The sequence below is a fragment of the Globicephala melas genome, chromosome 16, assembly GCF_963455315.2.
Source record: "Globicephala melas chromosome 16, mGloMel1.2, whole genome shotgun sequence".
NCBI lineage: Eukaryota > Metazoa > Chordata > Mammalia > Artiodactyla > Delphinidae > Globicephala > Globicephala melas.
Genome location: NC_083329.1, coordinates 44,579,652 through 44,602,295, shown reverse-complemented (window position 1 = coordinate 44,602,295; position 22,644 = coordinate 44,579,652). Strand labels below are relative to the sequence as shown.

The 22,644-nt window shown below is 50.9% G+C and overlaps 1 protein-coding gene across 5 annotated transcripts in view; it reads left to right on the top strand.

Moving 5' to 3' along the window:
• The window catches only part of CXCL12 (C-X-C motif chemokine ligand 12), a 28,356-nt gene extending 6,032 nt beyond the window's left edge, over positions 1-22,324 (top strand). Inside the window, exons 3-5 of one of the 5 annotated variants that reach the window (XR_011376785.1) lie at positions 643-729; positions 22,006-22,225; positions 22,262-22,324. Coding sequence is in view for 4 of the 5 variants with exons in the window: in XM_030844036.3 (XP_030699896.1) it covers positions 643-729; positions 3,307-3,400 (181 nt within the window). In the remaining variant the exon portion in view is untranslated. Of the gene's footprint in view, positions 1-642; positions 730-1,212; positions 2,340-3,306; positions 9,167-22,005 lie in introns of those variants that run through there. The other 4 variants (XM_030844037.3, XM_030844038.3, XM_030844036.3 and 1 more) reach the window with 4 other exon arrangements.
• The last annotated feature ends 320 nt before the right edge of the window (positions 22,325-22,644 follow it).

Sequence of the window (22,644 nt, the reverse complement as noted above, 5' to 3'; positions counted from 1 at the left end):
CCTCTCCCTCTCCCCCTCCCCCTCCCCCCACTGCCCCTCCCCGCACTGTACTCTCACCTCTCCATCCCCCAGCCTATGCGGTACCCCTTTGTAGGTCTCCTGCCTCTAGGCTTACTCTTAAGTCTGTCTTCCATGTACTATCAAGATGGTCCATCAAAAGAAAAATCTGCTTCTGCCACCCCACAAGGTCCCGTCATAAACAGAATTGCAGATGAAGCCCCACTGCTTTGCCCCTTACATCTGGCCGTGGGCTTCTTGAATGTCCTGTCTCCCAAATTCCTCACATCCGTCTCTGCACTGTTACCCCTTTGGGCTATTTGCTCTTGCTTTTCCTCCCCCCTTTACTTCACTTGCCCAGCTCCTACTTATCCTTCAAAAGGCAACTCAAATGTTCCCTGTGTGAATTCTCCCTGGACTCCTTAAAGACTTTTCTTCACTCCCCAGTGTCTCTGGGGTAAAACTTGCAGCACGGCTAGCACTGTCTCCCCAGCACACCTGGGGTTCCTGCCGAGCCTGAGCCTGCCAGGCGGGGCACCCCGCTCCAGTTGGGTCCTAACCTGGGTGTCGGATGAGCAGATGCCCAGGTCACAGCCACGCTCCCCTCCGATCAGCTGCACACTGTCGCCTCTTCTGTTTTGCCAGGGCAAGGCTGAAGAACAACAACAGACAAGTGTGCATCGACCCGAAATTGAAGTGGATTCAGGAATACCTGGAGAAAGCTTTAAACAAGTAAGCACAACCACCAAAAAGGACTTTCCACTAGATCCACTTGAGGAAAGCTAAACCCATGTGAGATGAAAGGGCAAAGGTGTGGGGGAGGAAGGCCTGAACGGTGAGGACCAGGTGTGCCTGGGGGGCAGCGCACTGACCTGGGCACGGGCGAGAGGTTTGCCCAGCATGTAGACAACTGCATTTATAGCCTACGGTACAATATCGCAGCGTGTGTTCATCTGTGCCCCGTACCTTTCACATTGGCTGTTTTATAACTGGGGTTTTTCTAAGACATTGTATCATCCCAATAGCATTTCCCACCAGTCCGTTCCCTCATAATCATCACAATCATCATCATTCTCATTACCCTTTTTTAAATCGATGATTACTTCAAGCTTTGTATTTGGTTTGTTTTGGAGATTCTCCTTTTCTCCCCGGGGGAGTCTGAGCACAGTCAGGTGATGGCCAAGCAGGGAGCTCAGATAAGCATCCTTCCTCCAGACGCTGAGGCTCGGAGGAAGACTGTGGGCGACTCCAGCAGGGGGTGCCTCTCCTGAAATGACAACCCACGTGCTGACCAGAGCTAGGCAGCGGCCACTACCTTCGCCTCCTCTTTCAAGCTCAGTGATTGGACGTGTGGGCTCCATGCAGAACCGCCATCACTGGGGACTGTGCTCAGAGACCCTCTCCGGGTCACTCCCGGCCTCTTCCTGCCTCCCAGAATATGCTTTCATCTCGCTTCTGCTTCTCATTTCTCTACGCACCCAGCTGGAGGAGGGTGACCGCAGGGCTCCCACCCTGTGGCCCCCTCCTCCCTTTGCCCGCCCCTCCTCTGCAGGCCCTCTGTGAGATCCTTCTCTGGCCTCCTCCAGAACGGGGCTGGCCCTCTGCTGGGGGTATGAGATCATGCCTCCTCCTTCCCGTGAAAGACGGTCTTTGCAGAATCAAATGCAGTTTTCAATCTGAGAGCTTGCTTTGAGGAATTTGGTTTCTGTAATTGCCTCTGAAACCTACGTATGCCACGGAGGCTCTACAAACTCTGAGGTTTCTGAAATCAGGAGTGAAAAAATAGATGAATCAACGAGCCTCTTGCCACTAACCCCTCCTCCTGAAGCCACAAGATGGTTTCGGGTTCCAATCAGAACTGTTGGCGAGATGGAATCCCCTGCATAAATGTGATCCACAGATGGGCCTGGTGGTATTTGTAACTTTTTTGCAAGGCATTTTTTTATATATATTTTCGTGCACAATTTTTTAAACGTTACTTTAGTAAACAAATGTATTTCAGAATATATTTATAGTCGAACAATTCCTATATTTGAAGTGGAACCATATGAATGTCAGTGGGTTACATTTCTCTATTACCGTAAACTACTGGCGATTTGTAAAGAAATATATATGATATATAAGTGTGACTGCAGCTTTTTAATGTTACCCACAGTGTATTTTTCCACTTGTACTAAAATTGTATCAAATGTGACCTTATATGCACTAGCAATAAAATGCACATTGTTTCATGGTATAAACCTCCTACTGTATGTGGGAATTTATTTACCTGAGGTGAAGTCCATTAGTTGTCAGACTTGGGGCTCACACACATTTCTGGAATTTATTCGGATAAGCTGGCCTGCTGGTCAGGTGCCTTGCATCCCTCCTGCCGAGTTCACATGCAAGTGACAGCACATGGGCCTTGCTCAGGAGCAGATTAGATCTGCAGCTCAAGTTTTTAATGTCTTTTTTTTTTTTTTTTAAACCCAGTAGAAGCAGTGGGGCTAGTTTTCTGAAGAATCATATTTGACTCACTAATTCCTCCTCCCCTTCTTACTGCTCCTTGGTCCTCCTAACATCCCCACGTAATCTCCAGAGACTCAATCCTCATCATATCCAGCTTTCACATTTTCCCATGTAAAAATCCCATCATTCCAGCCCATGGCTAATATCAAGCTTTCTCAGGAACAGGTGGCCTTACCCCATAAATCATTAAATACCATTCAGCTTGAATCATTTTAATGTGACAGTCAAGAGCCAATTGCTCTAATAAAGTTGCTGTAATAAAATTCTGCTAACCAGCTCTCTCCCTTGCCCTCCAGAACAATCCCAGTCATTCCCAGGGGGTGTGTGCACAGGCGTCCAGAAAGGAGAAGGTGGGATCAGGCTGCTTCCTTTCTCTCCTCCTGGAAGGCCATCTGAACCTTGGGCCTCCAACCTCCAAAGCTTATTCGATTTGAAATGCAGAGATTTTAAAGATAAAGCAGAGAGTTCAGCTCTGCATTGAGATGTAAAGAAGCCCTAGGAGAGCAGGTTGGGGTGAGACGGAAGACAAGTCCAGCCTGGCCCTGGGCGTGCCTTCCCACCCTTTCGGATCAGTTCACGGGTATCTGTGTTCTGGAAGCCCGTCTAACATTTTTTGGAATTGGGGAAAATGTCTAATTTATTTTAATGAAGTACTGACAGACAGTGCTTTGCCCGGGGGCCTCCAGACCTGAGACTAAAGACAGGGTTAAACAAATACACGGGCCACGTTTATATTGTGCAGACTGAGAAAGATTCCTGTTTATTTCAACGTTATTAATGGTTCTACTAATTTTATCTAAGGGGGCGCAGAGAAGAAAAAGTGGGGAAAAGAGAAAAGATAGGAAAAAAGAAGCGACAGAAGAAGAGAAAGGCTGCTCAGAAAAGGAAAAACTAGTTATCTGCCACCTCGAGAAGGACCACAGTGCACTCTGCTCTTGTGTCTCCCGGCGCTTTGTAAATCTGCCCCAACCCTCCTCCAGGGCAGAGCCCCTGCTTCCCGGGCGGGCGCTCAGACTTCCATGGGGGAGCAGCATTTTGCCGCCACTGTGGCCACCCCGGGTCCTGTATTTATGTGCTTTTTAGGGCCTTTCCTGGTCTGCTAAGTTAAGAAGAAAGTAGTTGTACAAAGACCGGGGTTGGAGTCTATGACACAGAGCCTGTGTGCTCAGGACTCTGTCTAGAACAGCCTGGGACTCCGGAATGGCCCAGCGCTCCATCTAGAATGGCCCAGGGTCTCTCTCCAGCATCACCCTGGGCTGAGGAGCCTCCACCCTGCCCTCCGCTCCCTCTCTCGCAAGGCCCATGATCACGAGCGCTCAGAGCTCACACAGCTCCACACCCTTACGATCTGCGTTCCCGTCTGGGGCCAGCGTGTGGCCACCTGGCCTGTGCACAGAGCGGCCCGCTGGCCCAGCAGCCGGCATCTCACCCAGCAAGGGCCATGTGCCTGATACCCTCTCACCTGCCACTGCCGGTGGCATCACTGCCCTTGCGGGGCAGAGCTGGCTGTGGCCATGCCATTTGCAGGCGGTAACTGACTCCTTTCCCCAAATGCCTGCTGCCTGGCTCTCCACCACTCTGCCACCTGGGGTAGGACTTTTCTGGCCTCTCCCTCCCTGGGCCTGGGGCTGTATGAGCGGCTTTACCTCCAAGCTTGGGCGGGTTTCTTCAGACCGTGTGGGGAGAATGGCTGACGGCTCCGCATTTCCAGAGAGCAGTTGTGGAAATGCTTCTCAGGGAGCCTCTTTGCAGGGCAATTCACTCTGTAGATTCTTTAAACGGGTCCCTGATGCAGAGGAGTTGTGTGAAGGGCCTGTAGCTCTGGGGACCCCTAGCCTATCCCCTTCCCCCTTCTGCATGACCCCAAGTGATTAGGTTCTGGGACGCAGCTGCCTCGGTCCTCACTCACCACCCCGACCTCAACACACATACACACGCAGATTCAGGGCTGAGCTTTCTTGCCAAGTCTCTCTAATTTGGACTGGAAGGAGGGGGATCACAGGGGAGAGCAAGGCCCTGATTTCAGTAGTGCTTTGAAAAGGGAAACCTTGAATATCTACTCTTCTCCCCATCCCCCTGTCACACATGGACACACACTCACCCTGTACCCCAGACCCCTGGTCATAATTTCAGTACATGGATCCAGAAAGACGACATGGTTGAAGGATGGGGCACATGGATTTCAGGAGAAGAAACCCAAGGTCCTTGCCTGTCACCTGGGTCACAGAGCGCTGTGTCCCCCTCACGCTTTAGTGCGCTCCTTTTAATTGCAGCATAAGGAATTACAGCCATTACTTTTCCTCACTGGAGAAGTGTCCCCCTAGGGCACTGTAGCCAAAGACTTTTACTTCCCACTGCCATCCCTTGTACCTGGCTAACTCCCCCAGGCTGTGGCCCTCTTGCCAGCAACAGGGATGGCAGGCCTGCTCCCGGGCGTGTGGGTTGCCCACTTACCTCATCCTGCCTGTGGTGCCTCCGAAGGCCTCTGCATGGCTGCTGGGCTACCCAGGGCTGCAGTCCTTTCCGTGGAAGCCAGCAGCAGTTCTTGTCTGCAGGACCTTGGCCAGGGTAGCGCTACTCTTACAAAAGCACCTGCAGAGGGTCAGACCTGTGACTCCACGCTCCCTTTTTCACACCGCAGGAGCAGTACATTTCTGTGCCAGAGAGGGTGACAGGTCTGTTCTGGGAGAGCTGTTTGCCCTGTAGCAGCTGTGGGTCAAGCTATTGTTTCCCTGAGGTAAGCAATAGCTTACAGACTGCTTTCTGCAGTGCCCAGGGAGACAGCACGGGCCACCTCTCCTGGGGGAGCCAGGGCTGCGGGGACTCAGAGGGTTGGACCCACATTAGAAAACATAGGCAAGCCCCTGTCTGTCCTTATATGACTCCATTGGCCCTGGGGCCTCACTGCATCTGACCAGCGGGCCTCAGCCCCGCTGAAGGCAGGGTCGCCGTGGAAGAGCCGAAGAGCTGGACCTCCATTCCGTTGTGGGTTGAAACTGACTAGGCAGCGCTCGCGCGTCTGCCACCAGGTGCGCATGCGCGGTCCCAGTGCCGGCTGCCTGGGCGCCTAGCTCCGGGGCCACTCCGCCGCGCCAGCCCAGAGGTCCTGGGGCTTAATGTCTATGCTGGGCTAAGGCATCGCACTTCGTCCTGCCTTGTGACCACTGTGCCATGCCATCTCCGTGCCCTTGTTCGTCCATCCGCCCTGTGCTTGCTGTGCCCACCTGCCCTCTCTGCTTCCCGCCTTCCATCCGTCCTTCGCTTCCGCCATGCTGTCTCTCTCATTTCAGTCCCCCTGCTCAGGGTCTCGGAAGGCAGAAGCACCACAGAGATTTGGAAATCAGGGGTGTGTCCCCGGCTGGAGCGGGGTTCAGCGTCTCAGGTGTGCGGCCCGACCACTGCAGGAACCCGCCTTAATGGTGTCTCCCTCTGTTCTTGTTAACAGGAGGTTCAAGATGTGAGAGGCGCAGGTTGGGTCAGACGCCTGAGGAAACCTTACAGTAGGAGCCCAGGTCTGAAATCAGTTAGGAAGGGTCTGTAGCTAGCCACCCCCTGCACCCAGGCAGGCCTGAATGCATTTCCAAGAGGCTCGTCTTGCACAGTTTGCCTTACTTCACCATTTGATTATGTAGCAAAATATATGGCGTTTATTTCTCATTTAGTCTGATTATCCAGTGTCACTGGCGACAGATAGGAACTTAGATTAAGGCCATTCTTTTACCTGCTTTGTTATAATATCCTTCCCGGAACCCCTTATCTAGCCAGAGGTTTCTGAGCTGTGCAGGCTGGAACCCCAGACGGAGGGAGCCTTGCCCACATCACCGTGTCCAGGGTGGAGAGCCACCAGGAGGTGTCAGCACCAGTGAGCGTGGGCAGACCTTAGTGAAGGCTGCCCTGTGCAGGGGCGGAGGCGGGTGGGGGAGAGGTTCTGGGGAGCCAGGCAGGAGCTTCACCCTTCCTCAGGGTGAGAGCAGGGTTCTGCCTCTTTGGCGAGTACCGCAGGGCTTCCCTGAGCTGAGGCAGGCAGGAGTGTGAGGCCAGGGCAGGGTGAGATTCACCCCTCATCCCAAGCTCTCCTCTACATCCCATCACGTCCTTCTCATCATTCTCTCTCTCATCCATCATCATGTGTATCCAAGACTGTCTCCATGACCCAGGAAAAGGACTCTCTCAAGAGCAAAGCTTTACTTTAAACTGGGCACCAAGAAGTAAATCAAAATGTCTCGTGTTACCTGGTCCTGGAAGCACTGTGCACGTCTGTGGCTTGTTTGGAATATTGTCCATTGTCCAATCCTGTGTTTTTGTTCAAAGCCAATGTCCTCGGTGCATGCACTGTCAGTTCCTTAAATGCAAAGCCTGAGAGTGAGGAGATGCCCCTTGGGGCCTTTGACCAGATTTTTGATTAGGGCTGTGATCCTTTTGGATGGAACCTTGTTTTCCCCATGATCACAAACCCATGTTGGATCAACAGAGCCCAAGGGAATTCGGTTTGCAGCAGTATGACCTTCGAGGATGCAGACCCTCAAGGCGTCTGTAACTGTTGGTACCTCAGAACTACAGAGAGTTTTGTCTTCGCGGTGTCAGCACTGTTTGGGGAATAACAAGAAAAGAATTTTCAACTTTTTTTTGGTTTTGAAAGCCCAGTCCCTAAAATAATCAATCCTGGACATGAAGATTCCTTCCCGATTAAAATCTAACCTCATTTTTTTCACCATTTGATGATCCCATCATCTCTTAACTTGGCACAGTGGCCCCTGGACCTTCTCTGCTGCCGCTGTCATCTTGTGCTTACAGGATGTCCAGCAGGGCATTCCTCTTAGAAAAGCATGGGCTGGTTGGGAAAGTAGCTTAACAATCCTGACGTTTAGGGTGTTTCCCTTTATTGAGAGCAGTTTGTAGAGCTGCATTAAACAGTTTAAAGATCTCACTTTCTGAAAAGGAGGCACTTGAGGGCTTTTGGCTTGTTTTGTTTTTCATTTGGTCTCACTAATACTTTTCCCCTCTGGTTAAGTTTTTTTTTTAATTAAGAAAGCAGAAAAAAAAGAAGGGCAAAACAAGGAAATGTATCAATTGACAGGATGATGTAAACAACATGCAGAAAGGATATTCTTGTAAAATAATCTTGAATTGTAGGTGTTCTCAGATTTAATAACCTTTGGGTTATCAGTACCATGTGTTAGGCATTTCCATAAATATGCCTTTAAATTAGATCTTCATGCAAATAGACGCAAATCCATCAACCAAACAAAAATTCACATCCTCAAACCAGCTTTGTTATATTGAAAACAATAGAGTATGGAGGGGCCTTTATTAGTTATAAGGGATACAGAGCTGGTTTCAAAACCCTCTTCTGAAGTTAACCTGTCACTACAGGCCTTCTGAATTATACATGAAATGATCTAATTTTCAGTGGGAGAGTCATTTTCCAAGTAATTCAAGACATTTTAAAATCTCATGGAAATTTTGGAATTACCATCCCCTGGAACCCATGAACCAGAACCATTAAATCTCTTTCTCCAAGAAAATTAACATGGCCCTAAATAAATCTTGACTACAGTTAAGAATAATTTTTGTTTCTCCCCTATAGGGGGAAAAAATAGATAAGAGGAGAAACTGCAGGAAAAATGATTTGTGTGACAATCCCTCTACTTGCAATCTGCTCCTGAGTGGAGACTGCCCAGCTAAAGCAAATATGCATTTAAATAGTCCATTTGCAAAGGAAAAGGCTCTCCTGATCCCCTTTTGCTTTCAAAATACAAGTGGATCACTTTGATTAGGGGTCACCTAGCTGTTCTTCCTGGTCCAGTGCTGCCTCTACCTGACCTTCCCTTGGGCTCCGTGTAACCTCCAGGGTGGTCCTCCACTGCCAGCCTTTGCATCAGGACCCAGGCAGAGAAGACGTGGGGGCACTGAACTCACAGACGTGCTGTGTGTTGGAATCCGAATTTGTGCCTTGTGTTGTTTTGCACCGTTCTTTGTCCCACTCCGGCCAGGTGCTGAGACCCCAGCGAGACACACGAAGGACCCTCTGCTTATCTGCCTGTCCTCCAGAGAAAGGAGGGCCAGCTTTGAGCAGAGGGCCTGAGTAGCAAAAGGTTGCAGTCCCCACTGTGTGAAGTCCAGAGAACTTCTAAGCCTTTTCACTTGATCCGATTTGACCTTCCTTTTCTGACTGCCGCCTGGTGTTATCACTATGGGATCTCTCACTGGGAGTTCATCACCTTTCCCAGGTGGTGCATCCTTTTGTAGCTGGATGAGAATTGTGGGGTCCTGATCTCTACACATATTCCCTGGGAAATTTCCCATCCCTGGGAAATGTTCCCTGGAAACCTTCGAGTCCCCTAAGGAGACCACTGACATTGTCAAGTTGAAAAATCCCATAGACTGTTACTCTGCAACCTCGCTGGACTCTCAGTCTCTGAGCGGTGATGGGTTCAGTGTTAAATGCGATAAATACTGTATTTTGTATTGTTTAAACTGCATCTCCCACATAATGTGAAAATGGTCCAGGAGAAGGCAGCTTTCTATATGCAGTGTGCTTTTTTTTTTTAACAAGTAACAACTCCTTTTGAGAAACAACAATTTCTACTTTGAAGTCATATCAATGAAAAGATGTATATGCACTTATAATTTTCCTAATAAAGACATGTACTCAAATGTAGCAGCCAACGGTTTGAAATTAGTGTTACCATTTGGAACTCTCCAGACTTGGTTTTTCTTCCTCAAACCCAACACGGAGGGGTTATGTAGTTCTAGCTGCAATAGTCAGTGAAAAACAGGCCATTGTAATCATACTCATCATAGGCAAGAATTCTGGGGGCAGACTTGCGTCTCCTAGTCTGTGTACTTAGCAGGGGGAAAGGCTCTCCCTTTTCGCTGAATGTCCCTGGTTTTGCGGGAATCCCTTCTTAAAAGCGAGCCAGCCCGCTACTCCAGGAGGGATAGTTTTGTGCAAGGGCCTGGGTGTTTGCCTGTCAGCCGTGGGGAAGGAAACTTCCACTCTGTACTTCTCTGGTTTAGTAGAAGGCAACAGAGGCCCCGTCCCCGAAGGCATGGCCAGACACCCAGCACCTTTTGTATTTTCTGTCCTGCACCGGGGCCTCTGCTGGAAGCCAGTTGCTGATTCAGCCAGCAGTGTCCTGAATACTGGGGACAGGGGCTGAGCCCAACAGACAGGGTTCTGTCCTCACAGAGGTCGGTCAGCCTTTCCCATTTTCCACCACATCCTCTCTGATCCAGTCAACCATGATGGAAAGAAGAGGCCAGCACAAACCCCCCAAATCCAGATTGTTCTGTCCTCCAGACCCTCTTGCCCACATGCCCAGATGTGACCACGTCACCCCTGTGCTCAGTACATCCCGGCTATTTCTAGGGTGACTGCAATGTGGTTACCAAGTTGCAGATGAACTGGAGGAAGAAGGAAGGATTAGAGAGACCACGTCAAGAGGCGGCGTGGCGTCCTGGGACAGGCATGGGAGTGAGGATTAGCAGGCCAGTGCTTGAACCCTGGTCTTCTCTCTGCTCACTGTGTGACTTGAGGCCCTTGCCTGACTCTCAGTCTCCCCATGTAACGCTGGAGCTTAGAATCACCAAGAGCTGTGAGGATTAGACTGGGATCCTTCTCTCTCACCCCACTGCTCCCCGGGGTCTACAGTGTTGGGATAAGATCCTGCCTGCCTCTGCTTAGACCCTCAGCAAAGCTCTGATACCAGCTGGAGCTCAAAGTGATCTTAGAAGTTGAGCTTTACCCACTTAGCCAACAGATGGGGGAAAGTCTGTTGGTTGGGTCTTGTAGGTGTCCCGGTACCTGTGCGGTGCTGGCCCCAGCATGTCCCACCACTATCCTGGCAGTGGGAACTCACAACCTAACCTCTGGATTAATTCCACGGAATGATGTTGACTCTTCAGAATGATGTTGCATTAAAAAATAATAATAACGAATAACTGGACCCATGTCCTACCATGCTTTACACAGCAGATGGCCCCCCTTTAGCCAGCCGACAACACCCGCCACGCCAGGCCCGGTACTAGGTGGGCAGTGTGGATACCGTGGTGAGCAAGCTGGCGTGCCCCCTGATTTCAGGGAGCCTGTAGTCTGGGGGACTGTCTTGCAATTAAGTGAGCATTTTCGTAAAGCTTGGTAATGTAGGTCAGGGTGCATCCAGGGGTCAGGGAAGCTTAGAGCACCATCGAGGGCTCCTTAAAAGAAGTGCTGCTGAAGCTGAGACCTGAGAGAAGTAGATTATTTCCAGGGAGGGGAGTATCCACTGACCCATGAGGACTGCCCTTGTGAGCCCACATGGTGTCCTGGGAACAGGAAATGGGAGCCTATTCTGCCAGGGGTGCAGCTCCCACGGGAAGCCCAGCATGACGGCAGAGAGAGCTGGATTTCAGCCCTTCACTCCCCTGCTGCACCCTTGCGTAAGGCACAAACTGCACACGGCGGCTGAGAAGGGCTGGGCCCCCCACGCGGATGGGGTCCTGACAGCTGGGAAACGTGATAAAGGGGTACCCTCGGTACAGCTGACTGCGTGGTTTAGACACCTGACCCTGGCTGCCCGGTCCAGTTTTCTGCCCCGGGAGTGCAGAGTTGTGATTCACACTTCATCAGGTTCTCCGGGTTTCTCTGGGCCTACAACTGAGAGCCTCGTTCTCGGGAGTGTGGGTAGCTGGAGAGAGAGAGACGTAGAGGGAGGTACAACTGGATGAAACAGACTCAGGGAGAGAAGGCGGGTGAGAGAGCAGGAGGCCCTAGAGGCAGGTGAGAAGTAGACAGGGAGGTCCAGCCACACCCCCTGTCCTCGGCTTCTGTGTGTTCCAGATGAATCCCTGTCAAGAGCTAGGATGAGAATTTCTCCTAATTACACCCAAATAACCATCATTGGAGGCAATTAGACAGGCATAGGGGGCAAGGCAGGTGGGGAGCAATGAGGCTCTGGACATGGGCTCGCACTTGCACAAGGAATCATTTTGAAGACCTCCCTCCCTCCTCCCCAGCCTCCCCAGGGGTCTTTTCTGGGGTTTGTCCCTGGCTTCAACTTGAACTCCAAGGAAAGACCCCTCAGGCCTGTGCTTGCTACTTTGTTAAGACTGATAAATGACCCAGAAGCATCCCCTAAGCCCCTCCCCACATAAAAAAGTACAGATTCTGTTTAGGACAAAGATGCTCTTCCTTCCCTGAAAAGCACCAACCCAACCCGCCCAGCATAAATTGTGGTGAGATGGCTGAGCCGTCAGCCTGTGGAGAGCGCTAGCCCAACCCCAGAAGTGTGGAGCGGAGGCTGCAGTCCACCCACAGCCTATGTGTCCAATGAGAACAAACTGGGACAATGGATTCTCAAGTGCATCCATCCCCAGGGCATCCCCTGCCGGGCTGCAGGCTCTGTAACGTCCTGTTGGGGATGGGGGAGCTCTGCGGTGAAGAGTGCTTGTCATAGTGGGTGTTTAACAAACATTTGATATGTGAGCTGATGTCCTCGAGTTGTGAGGCACCAACAGACCCTAGCAGCAGCTTCCCGGGCAAGCCACAACCAAGCCCTGGTGTTCCTACCTGGCACTGGAGCTAATCTCAAATTCCAAGGAGGTGGTTCTGCTAAGTTTCCAGAAGTTAACACTCATTTTAGAGCAAATGAATTGCAGCTACTTCTCGGCCCGTGAAACCAAACAGAAACATAGCAGAGTGAAGCCCTAGATGGAGGGGGGAGAGTAGAGTGGCAAGGGGTGCTTGTGGGTGGGAGGAGCCTTGGATTCGTAGTGAAAGCGAGTAGCTGCGGATTGCTGTATGACCCATCCCCAGTTCAATCTAACTCAGTCCACAGGCCGCCTGCCTGCACCTCTGTAGCTGACTGGAGCTCAGAGAAAAAAGTACATCCCCGCCATCCTGTCTGTTTAAATTCCTGACACTCACCACAAGTGGGTCCTTAGTGCCGCCCGGATGCTACCACACTTCCCTGTTCCATTTCTCCTACTTCTCCTGGGTGCTGATTCCACACTTTCCTCTCTCTTTAAGTCTTCATCTCCCTCTCCCTCCACACTCCCAGCTGATGGTCTGGCTTCTATGTCAGAATGAAAGGAAGAGGTAAGAAGGGAATTTCCGTGAGCTTCCCCTCTCGTCCACTGTCTGTCCATCCTGTACCCACTGTCCCTGCTGTCACCTGGGAGTGGTGCCAAGTGCTTCTCACCTGCAAAAGAACATTTCTCCTAACTTCCCCCATCTCCTACACCATCAATCTTTCACTGTCTCCGTCATGCCAACATGCTATGATAGCGCCCTTGGAAAGCAAAACAAAGCAAAAATAAAAACAGCCTCTATACTGTATCTTCTACCCCTAGGTCCCCCTACAACTTCTACAGTATTTCTGTTTCTTATCACACAAAAGTCCTCAGAAAAGTTGCCTGTATTTCCTATGTCCACCTCCTTTCCCCCCCTCTCTCTTATCCTTCCTGAACCCACCCTACCGCTCACTCCACTAGGGCTGCTCTTTGTCGAGGGCGTCGTTGGGCCCCGTTGGGAAATCGAATGGTCGCTTATCAGTCCTCAGCTTCTTCAGTCTCTTGGCATCATTGGACATCGTGGAACACCCTCCTGGAAACGTTTTCTGGTTGGCTGTCAGGAGACCACTCCTGACTGTTTCTTTGGCTTCATGCCTTCTCGCGTCTCTTTGCTGCTTCCTTCTCATCCTCCAGACGTCATCCAGACAGGAACACCCCGGGACTCAGTCCTCAGATGCTCTTCTTAAGCACCAGGTGAACTCACTCACTCTCTTGGCCTTGAACTCCATGTGAAGGTTAAGGAAACCAGTGATCTCTGTCCTGGACTCTCACCTTGTAAACTCAGCACCTCCTCTGAAATTTACCATATGCAAAATGAAACTGCTAATTCCCAATTTTCCCCCAACCTGCTCATCCCGATTTCTGCAAATAACAGCTCTATTTCTTCCAGTTGCTCAGGCCAAAACCTTTTAGTTATCTTTGATTTACTGTATTATCTTACAGCCCTCAGCTAAACCATTACCAAACCCAATTAGTTGCCTTCAAAATATATCCAGAACCCAATCACCATGCTACCATCTGATCCAAGCCACAGTCATCTCCTCTTTGAATCCTTACACTAGCCCCTAAGCTGGCCCACCGTCATGTCCTGCAGTGTCCTCTCAACAGCAGGAAGGGTGGCCGGGCATGGTGATGTCACCCCTACTCAGACCCTCCAGTGGCCAACAGAGGCTTACCCCTGTGGGCCCCTGTCATCTCTCTGATGTCACCTCTCTCTACTCTGGCCATGCTGGCCTCCTCTCCCTTGAACAGGCCAGGACTGCCCCTGGCAGAGGACCTTTGCACTTGGTGGTCTCTGCTTAGAAACCACATGGTTTACCCCCTCCCTTCCTTCCGTCTCTGATCGCCATCAGCTTGTCAGAAAAGCCTTTGCAGACCCCCGATCCTGTACAGCAGCTCCTCACCTGCATGTACCCTGGCACCTTATCCTGCTTTTTCCTGTCCACAGCACCACCTGCCCTGTTTACTTGCTTGCGGACTGCTTCCCCACAGGAGAGGTTTAATACCACGCAGGAAGAGAGGGGCTTGGTCTGTTTCACTCACTAATTATTCTTCTTTGCGGCTGGTACATAGAAGGTACTAAAGCAATATTTTTTGAATGACTGCCTGATAAATCAACAGGATGCTAACATATTGGATGTTTTCTTTGCTTATCTGTAAAATAAAGATAGCAATGCTCGCAAGGTTGTGCGTTCATTCATGCACCCAAGGCCACACTGGTAAGTCATTACTTGCATCCAATTCATCTTACTCTACTGTCCGTATGTCAGTGGTCACACACATGACCCTTCTCTAGAATCCCCTGTGCCTGACCCTTCCCCCTGAAGTCCCCATCACATGAAGAACTATAGTGGTTCATTTCCTGTGAGTCCAGATTAAAGAATCATCCCTTTCCCCAGAGGCCCCTCCTTCTGAGCGTTCCTCCCCCCTGTGAGGATCTGCACACGCTCCCTGTGCAGACCACAGGGCCGGTGAGTGCTGGGCTGGGGTCCAGTTGGCCGGGGGCTCAGGGGGAGGACGGCCACAGCCAGTACAGGTCCCCAGGGACGAGATCTCTGCTGCTGGCGTTTCATCACAGGCAGTGGATGGCTGGCCAGACCTTAGGACCCAGCAAGAACCCTAGAGGAGCACGATTCCCGAAATACTGAGCAGAAAAGAACAATCTACAGGGGTCAGCTACAGGAAACTGAGGCTGTGTGACCACAAATGGACACGAGTGGGAAGTGACAGGCTGGAGGGGTTCCAACCTCCATAACCATCAGGATTCCCTGCCTCATTTCTAGGGGTGCCCATGTCTTTCCCACTGCCCTTCCCAAGTGGAGGGCTCCAGGTACCTGGATGCTGCTGGCTTGGCCTGAAGGCGGATGCTGGCAGCCAGACCCAGGAGGAGGTAAGGCCAGGGGCTGAGAGCTCAGGAAGGTGGGTGGCAGCAGGGGCTGTGCTCAGCTTTCCTAAGCAGCAACAAAGCACTGCACTGCCGCTGGAGAAGTTGCTCAGGGGAAGGGGTGACCTGTCAGCCGAGAAGGCCCCAGCTGCAGCCACAGGCTCTCACCTTGTCCTGGCCTCTTCCCGGGCATTTTCCTGAACACGGGAACATCAGCCCAGGTCACACAGGCTTGTAGGCCGTGAGGAAACAACCATTCTGAGCATTCCTGAGCTGTGGGGGAGGGGACTGTCCTTCCAGCCACTGTGGGAGCCCCCAGCACCAAGCCAGGTCCTTGGCACCTAGGCACGAGGCCTGTGAGGGACCAGCTCTTTCCAGTTCTTCCCCTGACAGATCACCTGCCCAGCCAAGGCCTGCCCCCTGCTCAGGAGGCCAAGGGGAACCAGGGGCTAATGCATTCACCACGCGTTTCCTATGTGGGCAGGACAGAGTTCCCGGGGGGAAAACAAACCCCTCGGTCAGGTGCTTTCCATCCTGCTGACATTTCTGGTGCCGCCTGCACCTGCCAGGCCCATAGCAGTACTTTCTAGGCATGGTCTTCTTGTCCTCCCAACAATCCCACGAGAGACCAGCCCTCTCCCGTGTGATGGACACAGGTCTGGGGCGGCCATGGAGCCTTCATGCCTCAGAGCTGGGACGTGGAGGGGGCATTTTGGCTCCAGTGCACCAGACAACCCGTCCTTGCTGTTTGCAAAGCGGGGCCCCGGGCAGAGGCGGGGCGCAAGGGCTGCCGGGTTTCGGATCCCTTCTGCCCTATATGGCCCGAGCGTATTTCCAGACCTTAAATGAGAATCCATGTAGAAGAAATGCTAGGCAGACTCTGGCTGTGATATCAGTATAGCCTGTCAGAAGCAGCAGTTTTTAAAAATGAAATAGCACTGAATAGAAAAGAAGAGAATAAATTGGAAAATATGGGAATATGTCACACTTACTAAAGGGAAGAACAATTCACACTCGTGTGGGTATGTGTGTGTGTATGTTTCATAACGTCAAATGCAATTTTTATTGTAGACAGTGGTCAAAAGTGTACTGGTCTTGTGTACATACAACCCAGTGATGAATGTGTCTCACCCTCCCTGAGCAGAAGGAAAGAAGTTAGAGGATAGCACTAGATTTCCTTGATTCAATGAGTTAAAAAAATTCTTATGTTTCTAAAATGAGGATGCAGTAATAATAACAGTATGCATCAAATGGCTACTTACTTTTTTTTTTCTTTCCTAAAGAGCTGTAGGCTTCTCTAGAATAGCAAAATCAGATCTAACCTACCGTGTACTTTTCTGGCCCATGTTCTCAAGTGGCAGGGGAGCAGGAGCCAGATCCCCACCATTATGCCTTTCCAGGGAGTCCAGTTCCAAAGGGGACCCCAATTGACCTCCCCAAGCCTGGTCTGTACGCAGGAAGCCCAAGGAGCAAGGGCCTGGAGCCTGGGTTCCAGAGAGGGTAGGGCCTGAACCTCAAGGTTCCCGAAGAGCGAAGCCAGAGGGAGTAGTCCCCAGGGCAATAAAGAGTATCGGTGATGCTGTTAAAATGCCCTTTCAGGGTCCTTAAAACTGGAGTGATCCTGGCCCCCGATGTGCCCAAACAGTCCCAGTGTCTGCCTATTGTCCCAACAAAATCACTAATAGTGCCCTTTCTCCCTCAGAATGTCCTAGTTTGAATGACAAATTATATGGCCGCCTTATCAAAGGAGGAATGAGTGTGTGGACTCCGCTAAGCTCATGCCTGCTTCTCCCAGCCCTCGTTCCCCTCTTTCTCCTCCCTTCCCTTCAGGAAAGCCTGAACAAGCCTCAGGTTCCTGTCCCACTTCCTCCCCTGGCCCTCATCTCCTCTGCTCACCCAAACCAGAGCTGCTTTCTGGGCTATCTGAATCCCTGGCCCAGCCTTGGGCCCCTCATTCTCCCCAGAGGCCAGGTACAAGATAGGGCAGCTGGCCCAGGAAGAGGAGACATCACAACCCACAGAGCTTTGGAAGAGTCACTGGACCCACAGTCAATGCCCACCTGTCTCAGACCACACTGGGGACCCAGGGAAGCCTTTGTACCTCCCTGAGCCCTGGTCTCCTTGTCTGTGGTTCCTCATCTGGAGCTCACAGAGAGGGGAGAAGGGACAACCCTGGATTGCCCTGGAGGTGGGCAGGGCAGGCGCCTGAGTGCAGGGAAGCTACCAACGTTGCATTCATTGCATCTTCCTTGTGCCCGGCACACAACACACACTAATGGGTGCTCACTGCAAGGGAGATGGTGTTCCTACTTTGCACATCAGAAAAGTCAAGTTAAGCACTTTCCCAAGCCATGTGTGTAAAAGTAACAGAACTTTGAGTCTCCACATGTTTTATTGCACCATCTGTATCACCAGTTAGTCCTCCTTCCTGTGTGTCTCAGAAGTAACCATCAGCCGTGAAGGGATGAAAGGGAGGTGCTGGGGTGGGGAGGGGTTATGATGACAGGCGGGAGTCACTTTGAGCCTAAAAGGCAATGGACACTCTTTCACCATCCACTTAGCTGGGGGCTGCCCAGGGATAGAGGGTTGACGTGATCGCGACTCTCATGGGGTCTGCACATGCAACGTATGCAGAAGTGTCTCCTGGACGTGACCCTGTTGACTGACATACCCCCAGCCACGCGCAGCCATGGACTCAGGAGTGTGGGTGGAAGAAATGCATTCTTGGGTTGGAAAAGGGGTGGGGGTTAGACCTTGCCCTGAGCAGGCGGCATGGAGGGAGCCAAGGTAGAGGCTGATAAAGAATAACAGGAATAACAAGGACAAGAATGATGCCCGCTAACGTTCCCCACATGCTGATTGTGTGCCACACAGGGCTGGCTGCTCTAGGTCTGCGACCTCATTCAAGCTGGGAGAAAGGGAGTGAGCTGCTCAGGGCCACACAGGATCAGTGGCAGACGCGGCCCAGAGCCACCCCATCTCTGCATGGTGTGGGCTTGAAGGCTAGCGATGGGGGCTCTGCAGCTTGATATGTTGGGTTCCAGGGAGTGCGGTGCTGGGCTGGGGTTCCCCTCCCTGTCTTTGCCCCTCAAAGCTGCCAGCATGAGACTCTTTCATTTTTCAGGGCTGCCTCCCACGTCCTCCATTTGTAATCAAACCCATATCTTTATGAAGCGCCAGGGGCTCTTGGTGACGTTCATCCCCTCAGCTGTCTGTGTTGAGGGTGTTCCTTTGCTGGAGACTAGACTGGGATAAAGGGTTAAAGCCCACCCCACCCCCCGTTCAGCTTTTTCCCTAGGGCTGTCTCCCAGTGGGCTCCTCCTGGGGTGGCCTGGGCTGTTTGAAGTACCCAGGGCAGGATGTTCTCATGAAGCCAGGATTCAGGAATTTTTTCAGATTCATGTGGTTAGGCTCTGTCCTCGGCCTTAGGGTACACAGGCCCACAGTCCACCCACCCTGGGCTCAGCCTGTTGCTTCCTTTCCCTTCCTCATCCCCATGCTGCTCTCTGTCTGTAGTCTCACCCCATCCACAGGGACCCCAGCTCCTAGCTCAGCCCTTCTCCAAGATTTCCCACTCACCCAGGGCTTTGGGCCCTGTTCCCCTGGGCCCATCATCAAGAGTCACCAGCTCTGCCCAATTTCATGGAAATTTCCAGCTCCTAAGGCTCCATCTTGGGTCTACCACTCGCTCATTGCAAGAAATTTTAATTAGTTGCTGAAGAAAATATTTAAACAAACAACTGAGGTTGTGTAATTGCCACCGGCTGCAGCTCCCTGACCCGCAGCTCTGGAAGCGTTGGGACAACTGTGCTCTGGGCTGGACCCAGAAAGAGTTGCCCATCCCTGTGACACTTCAACACACGTGGCGCATCTGATTATAAGTCTGCTAATGAGGATGTGGTTTGAAAATCATTTTTGCTCCTTTATCTTGAACTGAAATTCTTCTATCTGGATTTTACCATTGCTTAATTTTGCTGAGGGTTCACAAACCACAGATCTTTACAGTGTTGAACATATGTATTCTTGGGAGTTCAAATTCCCAGCTTTCATCCTTCACTCCCAACTGTCCCAGCTTCAGCAATTTCATTTCACCAGCTGTCCTGCCAGGGGACCCCAGCACCACCTCATGCCAGTGTTACAGATCCTTTCTCAGAGCAGCCAGATGGCCTCTTATGCAAAAATTTTTTAAAATTAAAAATGGTTTCCAAGTAAAATAGGACAGGCAGACAGAGTCTTCCACCTCGTCCCCTCAACCTAAGCCACTCACCGCTCAAACTGGTCTCCACCCAGAGGTTGCTTAGAAACACGTACAGAACGTCCAAGGCAGCTTGGAAATGACTTGCATCTCTTCTCCCAACACACACCGTGGGCTGTTTTACAGGAATCAGATCAAAGTGGAACAAACTTGTGAAGTTTCCAGCAACCAAATGCAACTTCCCCATTGTTTTTGCTCACATGCTTGCACGATTCACTATCACAGTGAAACAAAAGACAGAAGAAGGCATCTTTGGCGGGTTAGGGCTTGGAATTGTGACTGGAATTAAAGACATGAGAAATCCCGTCTCAGGGACCCAGCCAAACCTGAAATGAATGAGTCAGGGAGCTGCTGCCAACCTTTGGGAGTAACTCCAGCCTGATATGTGACTCTTTGGGTGTGCCCCCAATGCTTAGGACAAGGGAAGACATGTTTTTGGACCTTTGCACTTCCCAGCATCCAGAAAGAGAAACAAAAGAGGTTACCTGATTCGCTGGACATGGCCAGTGGGCGTCATCCATGGGGAGAAAAGAGATGCAGTGATTTAAGAAGAGCCTGGAGGGAAAAACCAAGCAAAAATGGAAATGGATGGAAGGAAAACATAATTTACAAAATAATATTAAACATTTAATTTTAAACAATGTGAGGAGAGCCTTTGGAATGGTCTTGAGCCTTTTAGGATTTTGGATTCAGTGTCTTTCCTCACAGACGAATGAAAAGTATCTCAAAGGTAGCAACGTGTTAGATTCTGGAGAAGAAAGATCAGCCTCACCTTGCTTTGGGGTTCCCTGTGTGCTCAAGAAAGTGTGACTTCATTGTAGGCACTAAATAAAAATGCTCTGCGTGGATCTTAACATCCTTTATTTGAAACCCTCCAAGAAATTCCCACAGCTCCCCTCTGCAGCCCCACTTCCCTTCCCCATCCTCAATCACACCATCTCACCAGGGTCCTCAAATGCATCTTTCCTTTGCCCAAGCCTCTTCCCAGACCTTCCACCCCATGGCTCTATTGATCCTTCATCTGGACCCTCCCCTCCACCAAGATGCCTCCGCGATAAGCATTTCTGCTCCACCCTGTTTCCCTCACAACGCACAGATCTCCACATCATCTTCACTCCCTTGTTCACATGTCTGTGTCTGTGGTCTGTCCTCCCCCTGGTTGCCAGCCCCACCAGGCACTCTCTTCCACGCCGTACCCCAGCTGTCCCTGGTAGGACAGCCTCTGCGGGCAGCTGGCATTCCTCGGTCTTGTCTCTCTGGAAGTTTTCTCCTGTCACACAGCCAAGTCCAAGTTTGTTTACCTTGTCTTTAGCCAAAGCCTGATCTACTATCCCAAGAAGAAAGGCAGCAAAACTGTCTCCTGTTAACTATTTACAAAGCAGTACCTTTTTTGTTGCTGTTGCTTACACGCCCTGAGGGTTTTACATTGGTCCAATTGACATAATTTGAATAATGTGGTAAGTTAATATTTCTCTAAAAACTTTCATGTGGTTACATTTGTAATGTATGTTAATACATTAATATAAACTGTAGTATTCATTTTATTTAAAAAAAATCATTTGGCAAGTTTCATATGGAACACTGTAAGTCCCCAAGACTACAGGCTGAAGCATTAGGAAAAATCGAATACATTATTTTTAACATACTGTGCAAAACCCCCAGAGGATTTGCTCACAAGGATCTATCTTGTTCAGGCACTTTTTTTTTGGCAGTGCATGTTTGGAAAGACGATTATCACCCCAACTTGTTTTCAGTGAGTAGATGAAAAAAAGAGAAGGCAAATCCAAGAAGAGGATTTAGTAAAAAGAAATACGGGAAAGCAAAGAGATAGGAAGAGAAAGTCCAGAGGCAACAGAGTCCTCCTGGAGGAAGGCCCAGTCCAGGGGCTCAGCCCGAGCTGCACGTTAGGACCACAATTCCCAGACTGTGAGCAACAAAATCAGAGTCTGGGGTTGGGAACCAGGTGGCAGTACTTTCTTTGCTCTTAGGGAAACTCATGGTGGCAAATCACTGCTGTAGACCACAGGTGCTCACGTTTGAGAGGTGATCAGAGGGCTTCTTAGGACACATTTCTTGGCAGCACCCCAGAGCTTCTGACTCGGCAGGCCTGGGTGGCCCCTAAACAGGTGCATTTCTAACGGGTCCCAGGGGATGTGACGCTGCAGGTCCAGGACCACAGGATGACAGCGAGCCTGTGCTCTGGACCTGGGATGCTTTGCCTTGGGGAAAAGACAAAGCCCCAGGGATTGTTTGAGAACTAAATCAAACACTCTAATAGCTTCACACAGCCTCTGGGCCCCCATGCCTCATTATACCTGCTTTTGCCTATACCTCATCCGGCTGCACAGGAAGCTTTCAGGGCTTTCGGGGAGAGAGTGGCACGTGGAAGTGGGAGGGGTGTCCGGAGGCAGAGGCAGGGCCAGCCCTGCAGCCGTGTTGGGGCAGGTGTCCTGCCCATCTGCTGCCTTCAGCCATGGGCACCCTCCTCTTCCTCTTCTCAGCTTGTCATTGAGGACTCAGCCTCTGTGTTGCTGCTCCCTCTTCCTCTGCATTAATTTCCTTCCCTCTCGTTTGATTAGTGGGATTCTCTGAGTGTATATGGCCGACCTCATGCTACTCACTCAGTGCCCTGCAGAACTTGAGGGCAGTGGGCTGCGGGGGCTTTGGTTGGGAGGAACGGTCCAGGTTTAGTGAGTGTGTCAAGCACTCAGTTCCTAAGATGGTATTTAGAGACATAGCTGCCAATAGAGGTTACTTTATAGGATGGGATTCTGGGGCACTGTGTGGAATATCTTCTGTCACCTTCCAGACCCAGTCCCACACTCTTGGGCCTGACCTCTGCCCTGGGAACCAACCTGGCCAACACCACTGCCGGCATCACCAGCAGGAGCTGAGGACGACGGGATGTTTATTCCCCGGAACCTTGAGCCAAGTCATCCCACCTCCCCCCACCCCCCCGGCCCGCTTCTGCTGATGGAAGGTGGGAACTCTGTCCCTCTGTCCAGGCCTGCTCCCTGACTTTGTATCTGGTGACTTCTCCCTCCCCTCCCTCCTCTCCAGGGGAGGTGACTCTGTGTCCTGCCTGCACTTTTGTAAGGAATTCCTTTATTAAACTCTCCTGAAATGATGTTAACTGGAGTGTGCCGTCTCATCTCTGCTGGGACCCTGATTGCTACGTTTACTTTCACATTTTCAGATTATATTTTTCCATGATGTTTGCATTTCTTATAACAAGCCCATGTTACTTTTACAGTAGAAGAAGTAAACAGCAAAGAGGAGAAGCGAGGAAAGGCAGCAGTCAGTATGCTGCATGGGGCGGAGAGCTGCTCCCTGACCTGGCCCACTCTGGGCCTAGGTTTCAACCCCCAAGGGGACACAGAACTGACCCAGGTCCCTGCATCTGTGCATAAAATACCCAGGGGAAGATTTTAACTCAGCGAATTATGAT